Raw genomic sequence first — 20,291 nt, 5'->3', positions numbered from 1 at the left:
AAAAAGAGCATTCAGCTAAAAGAGATTAACCTGAGACCCTGAGCAAAAGAATGACCAGCCATCTTATCCCCCCTCAGTACAGCACAGGATGAGAAAAAGGGTCTCTTCATAATTTCAAGACTTTTGAAGCCCTCACCAAAAGCCCTGCTGTGGAGTCCCATGGCAGCAAATAAGTCACAAAAAAGCAGCGACCAGGAAAACCACAGAAAGAGGAGATCCCACAGGATAGCAGGACTGCAGTAATTTTCTACTCTTAACCTCTCCTTTCTCAACTGGGAGAAATCCAGTTCTCTCTTAAAAGCACTTAAGGCAGCCTGGCTTATATGCATAGCACACCATTTATCCTGCAGTACCTTTGCTTTCCAGCATTCAGTGAGAAGTCATCAACTGCTTTGTCATATATTGTCCTGATGTCGTCCAGGCACCCGTTATCCCCGAACGCTCCCCACTCCGTGTTCACACACATCCGCCCTTGCTCACCATCCACCATCTCTATGTTTCTCATCTCTTCCATGTAACAAGCATTGCTGCCCGTTCCTGAAAGAAACACACACTGAAATTATTCTTTGGTTGCAACAAAACAACACTAGAGCCAGCACCACAGCCCTGATAAACCTTCTGAGAGATCTCAAATGTGGTTTTTTTCTGAAAGAAGTAGCTGAATCATCATTTGAAACATCAGAAAAAAACCCAAACCCCCACTCTTCAATAATCCTAAACTGAAGGAGAACATTACTGCTGTGGTGCATTGCTCAGGGTGGCTCAGAGAGGAAGCTCACCCAGGCCAGCTGGCTGAGGGTCCCACACAAAACATCACATGCTTCTGACCCCAAAACTGCAGGAAGCAGACAGCTGGGTTTTGCAGCTCGGAACCACCTTCCACAAAGCCCATGGACCCACAGAATTCAGGGGAAAATGTGCTGAACTGAAAACCTCAGCAAGTTCTGAGGCAGCAGAGGTTTTACCAGCTGATTGCTTGGGGGGTTTTTCTGATTTTAACTGCTTATTTTCTCTGGTAGAAAGGTTACTCCCATGTTGAGATGAGGCAATATCTGATACTTCTTACAGGGGATCCTAAGGAATGTGGCTAAATGCTCCATGTACACAGAGGTCTTGTGGAGCAAAGCTTTATTAGCAAAGAGAGGCAGCTTTAGCTGCTAATCAGGGCAAAAGTTCTCTTGGAGTTACTTGAACTCATTTAATCCTGCATCCCATACTCTGTACCAGTTGCTACAGCAAGTCTGTTTTCTTCTGCCATTTTTTAGGGAATTATATCAATACAGTCTGAGCTAAAATAGATCCTCCCACAGTACGCCCCTGCTGCAGGAGAGCTAAGCCACAGCACAGGGTTTGGCGGGGGGAATGTCTGGGTTTGCAGACTGAGAGCCAGGTTTGCAGGAACAAACCTGATCAAATCCAACTGCGGATTGCCACCAGCATCCAACCTCCCTCAGGTGCCATCAGCCAGGCAATCCAGGCAGGGCAGAGGGAGCTGTCAGAGCCCCGGAGCTTTCATTCCCATTATCCTAGATGTACCCAGGCCACCTCTGACCCCCTGCTCTGCACACAGACATGCTGGCTGCACAGCATATCTGGCAGGGCTGCAGCAGACGGTCCCCAGGGGATGTTCTCAGCACCCCAAGGACACGTTGTCCTTCCTGTAGGGAACTCTGATTCCTGAAAATGCCACCGATGGAGCTGCGCAGACACGGCTTCCTACCCACACTGCACTGTGCTGATTCATCCTGGACATTTTCCAACTGTCTGGAGGAGAAATTGGTGGCGTTTTGTTTTCCTATAAGCCACCTCACAACTGAAAGCATTCTTAAAGCTTGCAGGTTCCTTGTCCCCTTCTCTCCCATGGAAAACTCATTTCTCTGGAGAGCTCTGGGAATTCACACTGCCCCGTGACTCAGGCTCCCCAAGCGTGGCATTTGCAAGGGCATCGGCAGTCGCCTGTGGAATTACTTCAGCTGTCTCACTGCCGGGAAGGGAGCTCTGCGTCACTGCACTCAGTCTATCAGAGCTCTCCACCACATGCCATTTGGGAATTGTGGCTGCACTTTGCACGTTTACTCTGAGAGACCACATGCTTGAGGGAAGCTGTGGACCACCAGAACACCCCAGCAGGGAAACTCTTACAGGCTAAACTAACAGCAGCTCCAGGAGCCCACATCTGCTCTCCTCCCAAGCAGCACCATGACTTTACCAAATAAAACAGGCAGAATTTATTGAGCATCACAGCCTCTGCTTATCTCAACTGATTGTGGACAGAACCAAGTTGGCTGTTGAATTCCGCTCTCTTTTCCTCCTGGATATCCTAGGTTTATTTTCAGTTAGCCACAGGGATGCCTCCATGAGAATAGAGACAGATGTGTGGATGTGCTGTTTAATAAAATGCAGCTCTAACACATACCCACAATGAGTCCAATCTCACAGTTTGGATCTTCATAAGCACAAGTCATCATTGTGCCCACTGTATCATTCACCACAGCCACCACATCCAAGTCAAATTCCTTTGGGAGAGAGAAAATAGTAGTGAGAACTCTGGGCTAGGGGCAGTCCGTCACACCAAAGGGGACACGAAAGGAGCACACCAAAGGGGAGGCTGCCAAAACACCCTGGAAACAAACAACTGAAATTACCAGCCTGATTTCACACATGCAAAAATAGGAACCTTGTCTACCAGCAGGCAGCTAAGGTACATGCTCTACCTATGACAGACTGTCTTCAGAATGAAGTATATTCCTGGCTGTTCTCCTTGGCTTAGGTGTGTTTAAGCACACATCTTTTACACAGGCACATGGTATAAACATTCAATATCACAACAATTTTGTAGCAATTCCAGTAACAAAGGTTTTAAGACTTCCTTTTCACTGGCTGGTAAAAACTGTGCAAAAGTAACATCCTCCTCAAGCTATTTTTCTTCCCTTCCTAGAAAGTTTTGGCTAGACTGGTTGAGGCTTTTTCAAGGTCAAGAAGAGGAGGAGAAAATTGTCCTTTAGGGTGCACTGAGGTGCATTCCTACAGTCACCATTTTGAAAACTCCTGCTTTCTCCATGTGTGTCACAATTGCCACAGAGTTTGAAAGAAGCCTTGAAAGTTCAAGCAAATGTGAAAAGCTAGAAGCCTCTGGGGGAAAAAACAACCGTCTGTGCAAGACAGGAGACAGCCCATGTCTACAAGGCACACAAATCCTGTGAGAGGGAGCCAGCTTGACCCACAAGGTCTGTCCATTCTGGAGAGGAGCAGAATGAGGAAAAAAAAAAAGAAAAGAAAAAATCACCTCTCTTCTTTTAATTCCCTCTCTAAGCAAATATACCACATCTTCTCCCTCACAGTCTGTAGCTTTGAAGCCTTTTGTCCAATTGAGAAGGATACCCTAAAAAGCAAGAAAATAGGTTATCAAGTTGCTAGGACTCAGATGTTATTCTGTACACTTAACATTTCAAATGCTTTAGTGCGATGTTTTACGGAAGAGTCCCTGTGGAAAGGAATATCTCTTTAGTACGTGGAATTGTCATCTAAAACAACTAATTGTGATCGGGCTCTAAATTTCCAGAGCAATGCAACAAACTAAAAGAAATAAAAAAAGTGTGACAGGAACTCAAAAACCCAAAAGTGTTACAGAAATTATGCCTTTCATTAAAAAAATCCCAGCTAATAGGAAACTATTAACAGCTGCAGAGGTTGGGCTGGTGTAAATATGTGACAGTGAAGTTAAACATGTAAGTGAAAAGAACACAAGTCTATTTGTCAGGGATGTGCTTCAGGCCACACTGTCACCCTTAGGGTGACACAGCCCACAGATTCTGGTGCAACCACTCCATCCAGTGAGACAAGATCAGCTGGGAATAGGCGCTGGCAGCAGGGTTGGACTTTTGCTTACTGCTTGCAAAACCAGGGAAGTGTCACACACCAGCAGGTTTATACAGTTGGAAAAAACACAATGTCTTAAAAAAGGGATATGACCACCATGGAAAATTTAAATGCTCTTATCTGTCACAGTCACGGGCTGAGCAGCATTTGCATTACTACCCTTAAAGGAACTATTTATAGGAGCAGCTGCACTGGTCAGGGTCAGAGCATGAACCTTCCCCTTGTATGACCTTCCTGTAAGTGTCACGTGGATGACATGAAGGCAGAGAAATCAGGCCTGGCATAAGCACAAAAGCAGATTCAAAAGGTACTAAGGAACTTACAGCATCCAGACTGGTCTGCTTGCAAGGGAAGGAAAAGGTGAAGCCAAGAGGAAGACGTGCGCCTTTTATCCCCATATAATCCAGGAAGTCAGAAATGCAGGTAACGATGTGATCAAACAGCTTTAAAGAGAAAAGTCATAATATTTGAAGTTGTACATGTTATGTGCTCTTAAGGAGCTATTTAAAAAGCAGCAGTGCAGCCAAAGAGAAACACAAATACCTCTTCTCCTGTTCCCTGCATCACCTCTATGGGAATGGCATAGATCTTGTTGTGCATCTCAACTGTTCTCCTTTTACCGCTGCGGATTTTCACCAGCAAAACTCTGAAGTTTGTCCCTCCAAGGTCAAGTGCCAGAAAGTCTCCATTCTCTGTAAAAAAATATGTGTGTATATTTGAAGAACCACAAGTAAAATCTGAATAAATGCTTCTCTCAAAGTATTTTGATAGAAAATCTTCTAAAAACTCAGTTGGGAAGATCTTCATCAAAAGAGGACTTTAGATGCGGCTCTGATTATTCCAGCTTTTTTTTTTGTTTGTTTTATTTTTTGTTTTGTCTTCCTTTAAACCAACAAGCAAAAAAGGACCCACACGACTGTTCCAAGAGAAAGCTGAAATTTGGCCAGCCACCCTGAAATGTAAAGTACCCAAGTAGTGTGAACAGGGTTTATGATCTCAGTTGTGGTTTTATGATCCCAGCTGTGCTTTTCTCAGCTCAAGCTGTGACTTTGCTTGCACCCTGAGGCAAGGACAGGGGGCCAGGCTGCCAGCAACCAGCACAGGCCAGCAGGGCCAGTGCTCAGCTCTCCTCCTTTGCACAGCTCAGGTTCTTCTTTGGTCGCACCAGATCTGCTCACCCTCCACCAAACCCCACACTGGGAGCCCGTTTCAGCGCCCTGTAGCTGAGCCAGTGTCCCCACTCCAGCAAAGGCACGCTCTACCTGTCCCATCCGGCGTGCTGCGGACGAAGGTGGGCAGCATCTTCACTTTGGCAGTCTCGTGAGTCTTCTTCTTCAGCCCCGCTTCCATCTCCGCCCTCATTCTCTTCTTCACCTGCAGCAGCTGCTCGTGGGTGAGCTTGAACTCAGCCAGGGTCTCGTCGATGAGGCGGTGCTGCTCCGACAGCCGGTACGCCACGGCTGTCACCATGGCCGCTCCCTTCCCGCTGCCGCTCTCCGACAGCAGGAACCGCACCTCCGAGTCAGGCACCAGGCGCCGCGTGGTTTTGTGCAAGCGCCGGGCGTACCTGTGGGGAGGAGAGGCTGCAAGCCCGGCCTCTGCACTGCCCACGCCCCAAAATCTGCACTGCACCCCCCCAAAATCTGCCCTGCCCACACCGACCCACTGCAAGGGGAATGGGGAGACTCACCATGCCCAAACTAGCTACAGCCTCCCAAGCAGAAAAACTAACAGGGAAGAGCAGTTCTTCCCTACAGCCTCCTTCCTCCTGAACTTCTAAGCAAAGCCAGAAAAATGCAGGGGAGAGCATCAGTCTCATCCCCTGAACCTGATCCTGGATGGGAGAAACTCCCTGGCTGCAATGCTGCTCCAACTCCTTCTCCTGGGGTCCTCTCCTGAACTTGTTGGTTTAGATGGTGTGGGTAGCAGTTAAGAAACCAACAGTGCCCAGTGTTTATTATCTTAACAATCCCCAGACCTTGCCCCGTCTGGAAGAGCGAGTCAAAACAGCATTCTCGGAAATTTTTTTGTTTGCTGAAATTTTATGGGTTTTTAAACGAAGGAAAATATCTTTTTCAATAAATAATGAGAAACTGGAAAAGAAACATTAGGCATATTTCTCCTTTCAGAAGTTCACCCACAAACATAATTTTCTGATTTCTACAAAAATCTATACAGCTGCTTCACTAAAAATGTAACTTTCAAGATGGGGGAAAACAAGACAAAGTCAGTTTGTTACAGGCCATGGAAATCTAAGCACCATTTCTTCCCCTCACCCCAGTTTTCAAGCATATCTTCAGAAAAGACTGGCAAAAATAGGGTTCAGCATGGGCATTAAACTGGAAATGGAGATGAAGGTGAATTAATTTCCTCAGGTCTCCTCACAGCCCAATCAATGGGCACAAAGCAATGTTTTGTACAAAGAAACTCTCCTTCCAAGAGGTCTCTTGAGGATCCCTTAAGTTACCTATTCAGACCACCCTAGTTTTCCCTGACATTGCAGTATCCAGTTACTCAGAGGTTTGGTTCTTTTCTGTGTGGTTTTGTCGGGTTTTTAGAATCTGACACAAATTTTTCACTTAAAAGACGTCTCCTTTCCCCCCTAAGCTCCCCAGCTCAGACCTAAACCCCCATGCCCATGCTTTGGGTTCATCATCTCACAGCCTGCCTGGGTGACGTCTTGGGATGACATGCTCACCATGCTCACCCCTTTGCAAACCAGAGCCCGTGGCAGGTGAAGTGTTAGTGGCAGGAGCAGAGGGACTCACTGTGGATGCATCTTGTAGAGGGACCCATCCACCCCCACGGTGGTCCGGAGGCGGCCGACCCCCTTGTTATCCCGCAGCTGGTTGAGGATGGCACCCAGGGTGGAGGCCACCAGGTTGGCTGAGCGGAAGGACACAATGGTGCAGACGTGCTGGACAGCGATGCAGTCCTCGTGGGACGGCTCCACCCCCAGCCGGGTCAGGATTTCTTTGGCTTTGTTCAAACCTTCTTTGCTCCTGCAAAGTAAAGGGGACTCCTTAGTGGGGATGTACTGGACTGCAGGACTGAGGTGCATCCAAACATAGGTGTCCCTGCCTGGGGTTTGAGAAGGTTAGAAAGAAAATTTCTTAGAGATCTGGACTAGAAAGCTTCATGAGGCTTGAAATAAAATGCTCTAAACATGCATTCATTCACAGATGGAAAAGCTTTCCATTAAAGCCTGGTGCAAACATGCCACCTACAAACAATGCAATTCCAGGTACTACAGCAGCCGCACTACAAGGAGGAACTGGAGAAATTAAAATGCTTTTTCATTACAGTGATGCTTTAAACTGCAAACAGCTTCTCTTGAGCATGAAGCATCAGCCCCACAATTCAGCACGGGCCTGAGCACACACCTAATCCCACACTCATTCCCTCGCATGTCTCCATAAATTAAGCCCAGGGCAAAAAACAAAACCCTGAGCTAAGGTTGCCTAAGCAATTTCATGCTAACGGGTCTCTTTTCAGGCTTTTACAACCCCACTGAATCCCTGCCTCTTGCATTGCTTTTTTCCTCATTAGCACCCAGCCTGAGAGCAAAGCTTCTGGCAAAACTTCTCCTTGTCCAGCTCAGTCATTTCCCAGACAAAAACACAAGGAGTATATCTTGTCATCCCTAACTATACTCCATACATCTTTTTAAGGACTCTTGCATCTTGCTAGCACTAGCCAGAAATTTGAGGCTGCACAGGCATGTTCCCCCTACTTATAACCAAAGTTAGGTTCAGGAAGCAAGGTGGGATTTCAGGGCAAATTTTTCCTCTTAATAACTGAATTTCTCAACAATTGCATTTTTCTCACTGCTGTTCAACATTACCTTGGTCCACGACACAGACCTCTGTGGTTAAGACAAATGAACACACACATTTAATGGAAAGTTGTTCAGATAACATGGTCTGCAGGGACAGGAGTAAAATGTGGCAGGAGGAACAGGCATTACAGAAGTTACTGGCTGTTCCCCTAGTGTTGTACTTGCCATTTCAAAAAGAAAATCCAGCCCAATGACTATGGTACAAACTATCCCAGTGATGTGAATTTTAAAAACACGGGGGGAAGAGCCTGTAAGTACTGACCAAAGAGGTGATGACACTCCAAGAAACCAACTGGCACATAGCTCAGAGGTCACCGTGCAGCACCCGGCACTGCCTATGGGACTGAATGCTCTGCCTTGTCATGCTTGTTTTCTTTCTGCCCAGCAATCCCAGGGAAACAGCAAAGAGCAACACAAGTATTTGCTAGGAGGCACTAAGCCAATTCATTCTGTGAGCAGCGAGAGAGGTACTACAGCTCATACCCTGAAAGCTGCATGGACTGGCAGACTTTATAGTTCCTCCCAACACAGAAGAAGGGAGAAATCTTGGGGTGGAGGGCACAGACTGTCTGCTGAGGGTCCCCACACGCCAGCTCTGCACGGGCAGTAGAGGATGGCAGCCACCTCCAATGCAGCATGCCTTCCCACAATGCAAAGAGAGCAGGAAAATTAACATTCAGAGTTGCTGTGAAGTCCAAGGAGTGAAAAGGGATAGATTACTCACTTTTCAATGGCAGAAACATGCTTCGTCTCAAACTTCCCTTTGGTGAGAAGCTCAGGGGTGATTCTCCCCTCAAAGAGCAGCCCCTCCTTGGCCATCTTCACCAGGATGAGCCTTACAAGCTCCCCCATGTATAGCCCACTGACCATCTTCTCAAACCTGCAGGAGAGGACAGCAGTCACCCACAAATCCATGGACAACACTGGGAAGCAGGGCCCATCTGTGCCACCATAAAGCCTGGCCCAGCCAGAGATTTGCTTCACCACAGGCAAAGCTTTATTGAACTGCAGAATCCCTAACACAAGTGGGAAATGGAGCACAGAGCAGAAGACAACAGAACAGTTCACAAATAACTGCCTCACTCACAGCTGCTTCCCAGGATTAAGGGATCCACGGTCGATCTCTCGATCAAACTCGGTCCTGATGTCTTCCAGCGAGCCGTCATCTCCAAAGGCCCCCCACTCCGTGTTAATGCACATCCTGCCCTCATCCCCTTCCACCAGGTCGATGTGCCGCATCTCCTCCATGTAACAGGCATTGGTGCCAGTGCCTTGGGAAAAAGGACAGCAGAAGGTACTGACCAAGCTGGCCAGGCAAAGGCAGACAAGCCCCACGCCCGCCACAGCCGCAACGAGCGTTACCAATGATCAAGCCAACTTCACAGCGCTGGTCATCGAAGCCACAGGTCATCATGGTCCCGACAGTGTCGTTCACAACAGCCATGATATCCGCATCATAGTCCTGGGGAGGAACAAAGCATTACTTGGACCTCTGGAAAACGCTGCTCCTGTTCATCCCAGCCTGCTTTTAGCAAATAGTTTCACAAGGAACAGGAGATAAATAATCTGTCTGAATACCACAGCTCATCTTTTTAAATATTCCCTGTTCTGTCTGCCAGTTCCCCATCCCACGCGCCCAAGAAGGCAATGAGAGCAGACTAATGCAAGCAATGAAACAGCACTAGGATCACTCTAGAGAGCACAGGCCTGCTCTCACATAAGCGCATTTAGGCAGGAAAGAAAAGGGCTATACATGAGGGAGAAGGAACTTTGCACTGAAACATCATGGAACGATTTAGAGCAGTTGCTTGAGGAGTCAATCTAGAAAATACTTCTTACAGAATTCACTTAAACAATCTATGTGTTTTATATGAAGTGAAGATTTTAATACAAAAATAATGCGATTAAATAAATAACATGCAGACATTCCTTTCTGGGTGGAAATTCACTGTGTGGTTCTACCAAGTCTAATGATAGTAACTGACTCTAGTAATGTTGTTTGGTGACAGCAAAATTCAGGTTTCCTTAAGAGTCCACAACTGCCCAAAGAAAGCAAATACTGCCCAGTTTCCAATGAATTTTTGGAGGCTGAGTAATCAACATATCACCAGGCTGCAAGCATTATGCAAACCCTCTCATGCTCAGTGCCTTTTTATTTGTTTATATCAGCAACCTGGTCACCTTAATTCTCTATAAAGTCAACAGTGAGAAACTCAGGGAGCAACAGCTCGCTGAGCCTGAAATCCCCTTCTCTTCTACTCTGCTCCTCTCCTGCTCCCAAGCACAGCAGGTGCACAAGTGAGCTGAGCCCAGTCCATGAGACCAACTTTCTCAGGAATGGGACATGTTGGCGTCACTGAAAGGCCCCAGCACTGCCACATAGCACTTTTTCAGTTTTTGGAGAATGATAAAAATCACTGAAGGTTGCCAGTGAAAAGCCACAACACAGCAACTCAGTTCTCTGCTGTGAGGAAAATCACAGCTTCCACACAACAACTCTGACACTGCTTCATTTTTCCAGCAAACCCACACATTTCATGCAAGAAAGCAGAGTTCCACCACCACTCAGACCATCTGCTCAATGAGTGACATGAAGAGTGGTCCCTGGCAAAGCTGAGATACAGCTAAAAAAGAAAAAGAAGTGCAATTTACCCCACGTTTCTTGATGGCCTTGTTAAGCAGCCTCACGACATCTGCTCCCTCCACTCCGCTCGCTTTGAAGCGCTTTGTCCAGGTTATCAGAATACCCTGATAAAACAAGACAGCAACATTCAACAGGATGCAACCATAAGATACACACTGATCATTTCTTTTCCTTAAAAACGAGATTTTATACTTCAAATGAATCTTCAGACCTCTGTTCTTACATGACCTTAACAGCCCAACCTGAGACAATTGGTGGTCTTAAGAGTCTAATTACAGTGAGCTGAAAGATAGAAAATTCTTTTCCCCTCCCTTGCTAGAAAATGGTGTGTTTGCATTTTGTATTTTCAGCCTACTCTTCTCCCTGCTACTCCTCGACAGTTTTTCTTGGAAAACCATTTAATCGTTTTGGGCATGGAAATAGACTGCTTTCAGAAAAAGCTGACTCTACAGGACTGACTACAGAGCAGGGATATGATATTGGTAGGTCCAGGATTTGGCTGCAGTGGGGATCAGGCTGCTGCACATTTACTGCCTGGAGTCCCATCTGTCTGGGCTTGTTTAACTGTGGGATCGTGTTTATGGGTTGAGGCAAATGAAAATACTGGAGATGTAACAATGCATGTCCCTATTTTACAGCACAGATCAGAAAGAAAATCCTGGTATTGAATTCCTTGTCTGCAAACTTTCATAAAGAGCCTGCAAATACCCCAGGGTAACGACTACACTTATTTATTTGCTATTTACATAATGCCTGGCTGAATCAGAGCATTCAGTGTACAGGTAAATAATAACAAAAGAAAGAAAAGAGCATTGACAGTAATCAACTGACAGAAAGACAACTCAGACCAGCTCAGCTTTCCATACCCACCACAATATTCACATCTGTCACAACAGGAGTCCAAGAAGCTAAAAACCAGAAAAGCTGAAGCCTGTAGGCACAAGCAGCCATTGCCCAGGTGTGCGTTTGCCCATATCTCAGCTTAAAAATCAAATTTGCCCTCCAAACTGAGATAGCTACAGGGAACAGAAGGTCAGGGCAGCTCTTTCCAGACCAGGAGATACTCTCCTACCCCTCGACCACAAACTCAGTTTGTGTAAGTTTTGCCAATGTGCTGCCCTCATGGGCATCATTCAGAAGCCCATCAAAGCCCCATGCTGCTGTGCAGGGAAACTGTGGGCAAAGCCTGCTCTGCTGGCACAGCTTTCATGGGCAAAAGGGCGCCATGCTTCACAAAACTTTTATAAGAAACTGGTCAAACCACAGTGGCAAAGAGCAGCTCCTCTCAGCATGACTGGCCACTGTGCTGGAAGGAATTTTTCCTTCACCAGCAAGGCCTTGGCAGCAGGAAGGAGCCCTTGGAATGCAGCAGGGTTGAGTGGGGCCCAACCATGTAGTGCCCATCTTATCACCCTTGGAGAAAACAGGGACTACCCTGCCTCCTTCTGCTTACCAAGCACAAGAAAACAGCACCCAGGCAAGCACAGCCTCACAGAAGCAGCAATCCAGGAACAAACCTGGCCCACAGAATCCAGAAAAAATGTATTTTTAAAACACTCAAAACACATCACCAAAACTGTCAATATTTTTTTGTTGTTGTTGGCTTTTTTTTTTAAGAGACAGCCTCCCTTGTCTCTTTACTATCCCATTCCACTCTGCCACTGCTCAGGTGTCCCCAGGGCACCCCACATGCTGCCTGCCCCACACAAGCACAATTCCATCCCAGCTGGTTGGAGCAAACCAGCCCACAAACAAGCACCTTTCATCATGCAGCTAAGCAAACCTTCCCAAGGGCAACTCAACTTCACAACCACATCCCCAGCACGGCTCTGCTGTGGTCAGGAGCCTGAGCCTTACCATGCACGATGGCCAGATGGGAGAGCTGCCCCAAGATCAACTCATCTCTTCTGATGTGATGCACTTAAAGGCAGCTCTCTGCTCTGAACCGCTTTCAGACCCTGAGTTAGTCAGCACCCCTGGGTTCAGCTCTCAGCACTGCTCAAGAAGTATGAAATGTAATAAAAATCATGCCTCACCTGGCCCTCCTCAGCACCAGCATCTGAGGGGCTGTTGCACCAGGCAAACCTAGAGACCTGCAAGCTGGAGAAGCAGGTCGTGCTTTAACAGGGCAACCTCTCCGTGTTTTGTGCAGATTTAACTTTCCGCATTCATTTGCTACACTGTTGCCATGGCAATGCTGTACCGGGAGGCTGCTGAGTCATTTGTGGTACAACGAGCAAAAGGAGGAAAATACCACAGCATCCTTGGCATGGGAATCTCTCCAAGGCTGGTTATCCCCATCCCTTTGTAAAGCAGGCTGGTTCCAGGGGACCTGTCCGACTGCCCTCAGTGCCCAGCCAGTGGCACGGCTCAGGACTGTTGCTTGGCAGGGACACCTGGATCCGGATCTGTGTGCACTTGCGAGGGTCAGCAAAACCCGAGCAAACCCTGCTGGGCTGGGTCCTTCCCAACCCCACCCTCTGCAGAGGTGAAAAAGGCTGCACAGGAGGCACGGAAAACCACTGTCATGTTTAGAGGGTAAACCATAACAGCAAGGAGCTCACGCAGAGGCAGCACAAAACATCAGGTGCCTCCTCCTCATTTGTTACCCAGCTCTTTCAGGCAGAAACATAAACATAAACACGGTCTGACAGTGAAATATAATATTCATTTATCCCCAAAATGAGACCTTTCTGGGACACTGCTTTCATGGCAATGTTTTAATAACATGGCAGCTCTTATGCATATTAAGAAAATTGTGAAATCTTCTTACCTCATCTAACTTAGATTGTCGACAAGGGAAGGAAAATGTAAACCCAACTGGCAGTTTCTTGTCTTTGATTTGTTGTTTCTCCATAAAGTCTCCCAGGCATTCAGCAACATGATCAAAAAGCTGTAAGAAAAGTATAAAACCACCACGAATATAGATACAGCTTGAGGGAGAAATTGTTTCAAACTCCATATGAAAACTGCTCTGAGTGAGAAGAAAGGAGAAAATAGCTCTCCATATTTTAAAGGATATATAAGTGGCATAGCTATGAAAATACTCTGAAGCAGGGTATATTAACACCTTAATAACTAATACATTATGAAATACACTGTCCTTTTACACACCTAATTCTGCAGGCATATTTTACACCCATAAAAAACACTTCCTGAAACAAGAGGCTCAAGGCTCTTGAGTCTGCTGTAACCCTTCCACTTAACATTTGATGAGAACAAAAATGTTCTTTTAACCTTTCAATAACAGGAAGGAGCAAGTCAAAAGAACATTTGGGATCCAGTCCCACAGGAGGTTGAGCACTTTTACAGTGATGTAGAGAAGATAACATCTGCTTCACTCAAGCATTGCTGAGACCAAAGAACCCAGCACTTTGCAGGAGCCACCCAAAAGAACATCATCTCTCAAATCTATTCCTAAAGCACACAACAAACAAACAAAAGGAAACCCAAGGGATTCATCTAAATATTTTCCATGCTACGAGAAACAACCCAAAACGGGGACATTTTTTGCGTTTTCTGAAAGGTCAGCTATGCAGGCAGCCTGCACCAGGCTTGGGGGTACCAACTCCCACCCAGCTGCCTCAATGGCACCTGTGACCATGGCACTATGTGTCCCTGCCAGCCAGGCCAGGAACCAGGGAGGCGCAAAGGCCTCTCACACTGAGCCATTTGGAAAGTCCCTCAGGTAGAGTGCAACGCTCAAAGCTGAAATCAAGCCTGAGCAACTGAAGCAACAAAAATACACATTTGTATTTACCAGCACCAGAAAGCCAGACATGCCTTCAACTGACCCATACCACAAATGGATGGCAAACTATTAACAAGTCACTGCCTGCCCCAGGAGATAACAGTGCTTCACATTTTAACTCCCTGAAAAACAAAGGCCCAAACAAAATAAATCCAATCCTATCTGCAGCATTGTTGGGATGAGAGAACATAATCTGCCCAGAAGACTGGGGATAACTGGGAGGGAGTACAAAAAGACATCTGTTGGTTCCAATTAGCCCACACAGCTTTATTAAGAACAGTTAAGAGTCTTGGAGAGACAGGAATGTACTACAGACAGACTGCAGCAATTACAGATGATGAATATTTTGTCCTTCAAAGCAGGTCAAGAAGCAGTGTGTGTAATATTACAATTAAAGTGAACACCTTAAACTCATGCCCTAAATGAGGTCAGATTTGATTAAGGAAAAGTACAGTGGTTTCCCAGGGAGAATGTTGCCATTCATTGTCCTGGGCAAATCAAGGACATTTTTCTGAACCCACACAGAGAAACAACATGGGAATGCAATGTACACTGCTGCACTTCTGGAAGACAATTTTCAACTGTCCAGATGAGGGATGGAGGAAGAGGAGTTACGAAAAGAACTACAGTTAAGTAATAAAATATGGCAACTTCTCCAGGAGGAATACAGAAATAGCAGGAGTGTGTTCTGATCATGTTTTCCATCTGAAAGTATCTTGCTGAATACTCAATCCTACTAAACTTTCAGCTGCTTCCAGGATTACAAACAAAAAACCAGGGGCCAACCTCAAACCCCTCGGGAGTTCAGAAAGCAGGAAGCAGAAATGTTGACTGTGTATGTTGTTACAAAAATCCCTCTCATGCAACAAACTACGAATGCATAGAGAAAAGACGGGATCTGCTTTGTAAGTCTAAATGCAAAAAATTCCTGGGCATTCCCAATAGACTCCAAAAAGTCCGTGCACCTGCTGCGTTTGCCCACACAGTCCTGGCAGGACCTGCTGAAGCCCACCTATGTGAGTTAGCACTACACTGTAAGGGCAGACAAATGCAGTTAACTATTAGCCACAATTTGGACACTACAGGAGCTGTGTCTAGTCAGTGATGCACGGTCTGGCTGTGCTACTGCTGTTCATAAACCACAGAGGGAAGGCATGGCTCAAAAGCAGAAAAAAGACAGGCATTTATTAGTTTTGCTGCCACTGACACTGGTAAGATTTTTCCTAAAGAGACTCAAGGAAGCGTCTGTGTGTGCCCATGCCCATATTGACATCCAAACCTTACCAGTGCCAAATGACTCTGACTGGATAGTAGAGGCAACATATAAAGTTCCAGTAGAATTTCATTAAAGTAGGGACGGTGCACTGAGGAAAAATCCAAATCTTCTTTTACCCACAGATTTGCAGTAGGGAACAGTGTGAGCCAAATATTTTATCATATGTCAGAGAGATGGACAGAGTGAATGCCACAGACGAGAGGAAAGGACCTGTCTGATTTATAGAGCAACAGACCAGGCTTAATTCCCCTGACCAGGAAGTTGCCTGCTCAAGCTGGGCTCCAAGAGGTCTCCACAAGGATGCATTTGGCCAGCAGACAGAAGACTTTGACAAGCAACTGAAGATCCAAGCTCAGGCTCAAGCCCCTCAATGGGGATGATTTAAGGAGCAAGGAAACCACAGTTTCAGATCAAGAGAACAGCCAAATCCATAAGCTACCCCCAGTGGTGGCAGAACACAAAGAGCAGCACCAAACTCAAGTCTCAGGCACATTCCCATTCACTGAGCTGACACAGGAGACAGGCTTCTTACAAATTTTAGACCTGCTATGACACTGCTGAAATCAACAAGAGTTTTGCCCTTGACTTTGATAGGGAACTGTCCCTGACTGGCAAAGCTGTCAGCCCATGCCTGACAGATGAACAAAAATGGAAGTCTGAATGCCATGAAGTAGAAAATATCAAAACGAGCCATGCTAGTGAGACATGAAGCCATAAATCACAATCCTTCAATAAGCTGATTATGCACTAAGCTTTAGGAGTGTAACTCAGCAAAGTTAATGGCACAGCTTGCTGGAAATCATTAGTAGCCTACCCCACACAGGCAGTTCAGTCCAAGTATTCCACAAATCTGGCTCAGACATTTCAGAAAACCTCAAGCATATACATCAGTCATTAGCACCCAATCATCAGCTGCCTGTCTGCCTCCTGGGCATCCCCCATGCTTCCCTGTGAAGTCACACAGCAAGCACTAGATATTGTCATGGAACAACTTCAAATCCGGATGCTATTCTGATGACACTTCCGAGTTCTCCTCTTATTTTCCTGGTACTTAAATACTGTGCCCATGGGGTCAGGGGAAGCCTTGTTCTCCTTTCTTTCAGCTTAAAAGCCATGACAAAGACTATCAGCCTGAGCTCCACACTGCTGCTTCCCAACAGCCAAATGGCCTTTGGATATTGAAAAATGAAAACACAGATATGACAAAGACATGGAAAGAAAGCAGACCTGATGTCTCCCCTCCTGGCTTCTCCTTACCACCCTTATCATGTCTCCATCAAGAACCCCCTTAAGCCAGCTTGCCTTGCCTCCCCAGCACAGACACTTGGGTGTGCAGACAGCCCTGCTGCCTGTCAGTCTCCAGCTTCTGATACCCATTCATGGACAAGCAACCCTCTGCTCCCAACCTGCCTCTGAGCACCCCTGCCCTCACCAGCCACAGGCAGCTCAGCTCAGCTCCCCTCCAAAAACACCCTGTGGGAAAGCCACTGCGTGACCTTTTGGCCCAAATACAAAGCAATAAGGTTAGGAAAAGTCCTTCCAGGAAGGTTATTTTACTGCTGTGGTCCAGATATCACTGGAATGATAAAAGCAATGCTTTTATCAGTTCTATTGACAAGCACTAATTGCCATCTTACACTCACGGCTGCATGAGAATGCAGCAGCACTTATTACATACAGACAATAAAGGTATCAAGGTAACTACAGAAAATATATTAAAGGTAGAAATGCTGTTCCCATAATTTTTCTTTTTCTCCTCTTTTGTTTATTCTTCTGAAACAAACTTTAAGTTTCCTGCAGGTCTCATACTCCTAAACAGCACCTCATTCTACTTAAAAGTGTGAAAACCTTGCTGTTTCCAACAATGAAAATTACTTGTTTTGCCTTATGCTGACACCAAGACAAATCTGCCAGTGTAATCCACTTCCTGATCATAAAAAAAAAAAAAAAATTCTTCCAAAGAACTCAATTTGAAGTCCAAGTGAATGGCTGGAAATATTTTCTATTCTTGGAACAGGGAAGACTGAAAAAAAAAAAGCCTTCCAATTATTCAGCAAAACTTACGTTGAAGCTGTGCCAAAACATTCTATCAGCTTCCCGTTATTTTTCTAATGTACTTGTACTTTTCATGAATGCTGAGTTGCTCAGACTGCCAGCACAGATATGTGGCTGTCATGGGGATTTCTATCCCTCATCTAACACTACAATTGCAGGGTTTGGTCATGTTTGTTGCTTACAAAGACTAAGTTGTTTTCCTGCTCTCCATTTGTATTCATGGAAAGTAAGTTCACTATAAAAGTCAGAATTTTTATTTCTAAGCCATCTTTTCCCTAACTTATCCAGAAGTCTCCCACATGATGACAGCAGGTCTGCAGCACCTGTGCATGCTCTGTTAAACTAAGTACTGCTTATTCATTTTCAGTATTAACACTGAAGTTCAGTTTGCATGCTGCAGGTACAACTGTTAAGATGTTAAGCTTATTCTTGTGGGAGGTTTCTAAAATCTAAGCAGCTAATCTTCAGAGACACACCAAGGAAGAGATGCTTACCCGTGTTCCACTCCCGTGCATGATGTCTTCTGGGGTATTATAAATTTCACTTTCCATCTGCACCGTCTGCTTTTTTTCATGCGATACCTTTACCCGAAGAATTCGGAAGTAAGAACCACCAAGGTCCAGTGCAATGAAATCTCCTTTCTCTATGTGGAAAACAAGACACAAGTGATTAAAAATTGTATGCAACATAAATCTGGGAAACATCAAGCTCGGTTAAGTGCACCACCAAAGCAAATGCCCAGTCCCTACAGCAAGGAAGTTCCAGCTGCAGGACATCCACATGGATCTGATTCCATTGATCTGATTCCCCACAACTTAACATGAGCTTGTTGCAATGGCAATGCCAACCACCATTGATAGACAGGCAACTGCAATGAGGGTTTACCCGAAAAGAATCCAAAACAGTGGACAGTCTGTATCCAGATCTCATGATGAAGCTGGCAGAGCAAAGATCTCAGGAGAAAGACAAAAGAGATGCTGAAAATAGAGACAGTAAAATGAAGGGATGCCAGACCACTGACAAGCAGCCTTTTGCTGTAAATAAACCTGTGTCACTTTGGCAAATAGCATTGAGTGGTGGCTGCTCTAAAATCAACAAATTAAACACAGATATAATTAAAGTAGGAACCACCCCTTATCTCATGTCCAGAAAAGCTGAGAGTCACTGCAAACTGCAGACAGGTAAGAGAAGTCAGAGAAACAACAGCCTAAGAAACCAGCCCTGTACTGCTGCAGGAGTTACTCAGAAGTTGTGATGCCTTGCACAGAGCTCCTAATATCTGCCCAGGTGCCAGGGAAAGAGTGGGGGTACCTCCATCTCCCTCTGTGGTGGAGAGACATGAAGTCAAAGCAGTACCCTCCAATCTCCACAGACTCCAGAGCACAGCTCAGGCAACAGAGGCGCGTGGCCTGGCTATCTGAGGAATGACACCTTCAGCACCCCTGGAGACATATTTGACTGACCTGCTCATGCTATCTCACCTTATCAATGAGGGAGCAAAGACAGCGATTGTCAAAGTCTGCGAAAGGATAGTATTTAGGGAAGCAGTGTGCACAACTTTCTCACACAGGAGTGTGTGTCCAGGCTGCAGTTAATCACCAGGGCTCTTTGCAAGCATTTGTGTCTGTGCACAGCACCCCTGGGCTCACCGAGGCTGCTCAGAGGGCAGCAAAGCAGAGGCACATGGTGTTCTCTCATCCTGCTTCCTCATCAGCTGTGACTTTCAGAAGGCCATTCCTAACATCTCCATTTTTCCATTCCTACCTAAATTCAAACTGGAACAACCTCTAGCAGCTGGGAAGATTGTTTTGACATGTTACCTAAAACACACTCAGCTCCCAGAGCCTTTTGACCCCAGACTGTCACCAAAATACCAGGTATGCAATTTATCTATGAGGATCTCCAGAGCCAGACTTGCCTCTGAGATTACTCTGTCCAATCTCATATCAAAACTCCTAAAGTCTGACCTAATGATCTGTTCCTCTTCATCACCCCATGCACCTCTGGGAGCCTCATCCCACTCAGAAAAGCTGATGAACTGGACAAGGTGTCCCTCAGGACAGGATCTTTAACAGAAACAGATCAAGAGAGGCAAAAACACACTGCAAATGTCCTTATGGTTTTCCAAGGTTACAGTGTAATAGAGAAGCAAAACACTGTCATGTGAGAAACCACAAACAATAAACTCCATACACAAAAACATAGCAAAATGACAGTGGGAGCCCACAACTTCTAATACACCTCTAATTTTACTGCACTGCAATGCAACTTCTCCTCCTTGCTGCTCAAGACATGGGCAAACCCAGTTTGCCAAAACACAGATCCTGCAGTGCTTCCCTACCTGTTTCTGAGCAGCGTGGCATTAAACACTGCTTTGCACCAGTACAAATGTCATTTAAAGCATGAACATAGACAAGCTGGAGATGCAGTTCCTTTTATTTGGCTCAGCATAAAAAATTCATAACCCCCTTCACTGCAGCAAGTCCAGAAGTCAAACACGGACCACAAGTTTCTCATTAAGCCAAATACCCAAATAAGCTTTATCTTATGGGTATCATCTGTTGAGTGCAAGCCATTACCTCCAATCACTAATGGGAAAATCAACATTGGACCAGATGGCCCTTTTTCAAGCCTAAGTGCATACCTCAAACAAACACTACACTTCAGAAATATCTTCCCTGTAAATAAATTAACAGGTTAGGGTGTTTGATTTCCAGCACCATCAAGCTCATCGCAAGGTAAAAAATTATTAAGAATCATCCTTCACACTTTAAAGGATCTCTGAACTAGTGTAAAGCTTTCTGCATACAACTAGAGTTTTCTTTTAGAGTACTTAAGGAATTAAACC

General features: G+C 45.7%; 1 protein-coding gene across 2 annotated transcripts in view; it reads right to left on the bottom strand.

The window, feature by feature from the left end:
• Positions 1-20,291, bottom strand: part of HK1 (hexokinase 1) — a 35,877-nt gene that overhangs the window by 6,287 nt on the left and 9,299 nt on the right. For both annotated transcript variants that reach the window (XM_048310854.1, XM_048310855.1), the window contains 13 exons: positions 17,938-18,086; positions 13,135-13,254; positions 10,370-10,465; positions 9,080-9,179; positions 8,805-8,988; positions 8,442-8,597; positions 6,648-6,881; positions 5,142-5,446; positions 4,423-4,571; positions 4,203-4,322; positions 3,287-3,382; positions 2,417-2,516; positions 354-537 (listed from right to left, as the gene is read on the bottom strand). In XM_048310854.1, the coding sequence (XP_048166811.1) occupies positions 354-537; positions 2,417-2,516; positions 3,287-3,382; positions 4,203-4,322; positions 4,423-4,571; positions 5,142-5,446; positions 6,648-6,881; positions 8,442-8,597; positions 8,805-8,988; positions 9,080-9,179; positions 10,370-10,465; positions 13,135-13,254; positions 17,938-18,086 (1,993 nt within the window). The remainder of the gene's footprint in view (positions 1-353; positions 538-2,416; positions 2,517-3,286; positions 3,383-4,202; positions 4,323-4,422; positions 4,572-5,141; positions 5,447-6,647; positions 6,882-8,441; positions 8,598-8,804; positions 8,989-9,079; positions 9,180-10,369; positions 10,466-13,134; positions 13,255-17,937; positions 18,087-20,291) is intronic.

The sequence above is a fragment of the Corvus hawaiiensis genome, chromosome 8 (genome assembly GCF_020740725.1).
Source record: "Corvus hawaiiensis isolate bCorHaw1 chromosome 8, bCorHaw1.pri.cur, whole genome shotgun sequence".
In the NCBI taxonomy this organism is placed as follows: domain Eukaryota; kingdom Metazoa; phylum Chordata; class Aves; order Passeriformes; family Corvidae; genus Corvus; species Corvus hawaiiensis.
The sequence above is the reverse complement of the archived record's forward strand: the minus strand, read 5'-3'. Positions and strand labels throughout refer to the sequence as shown.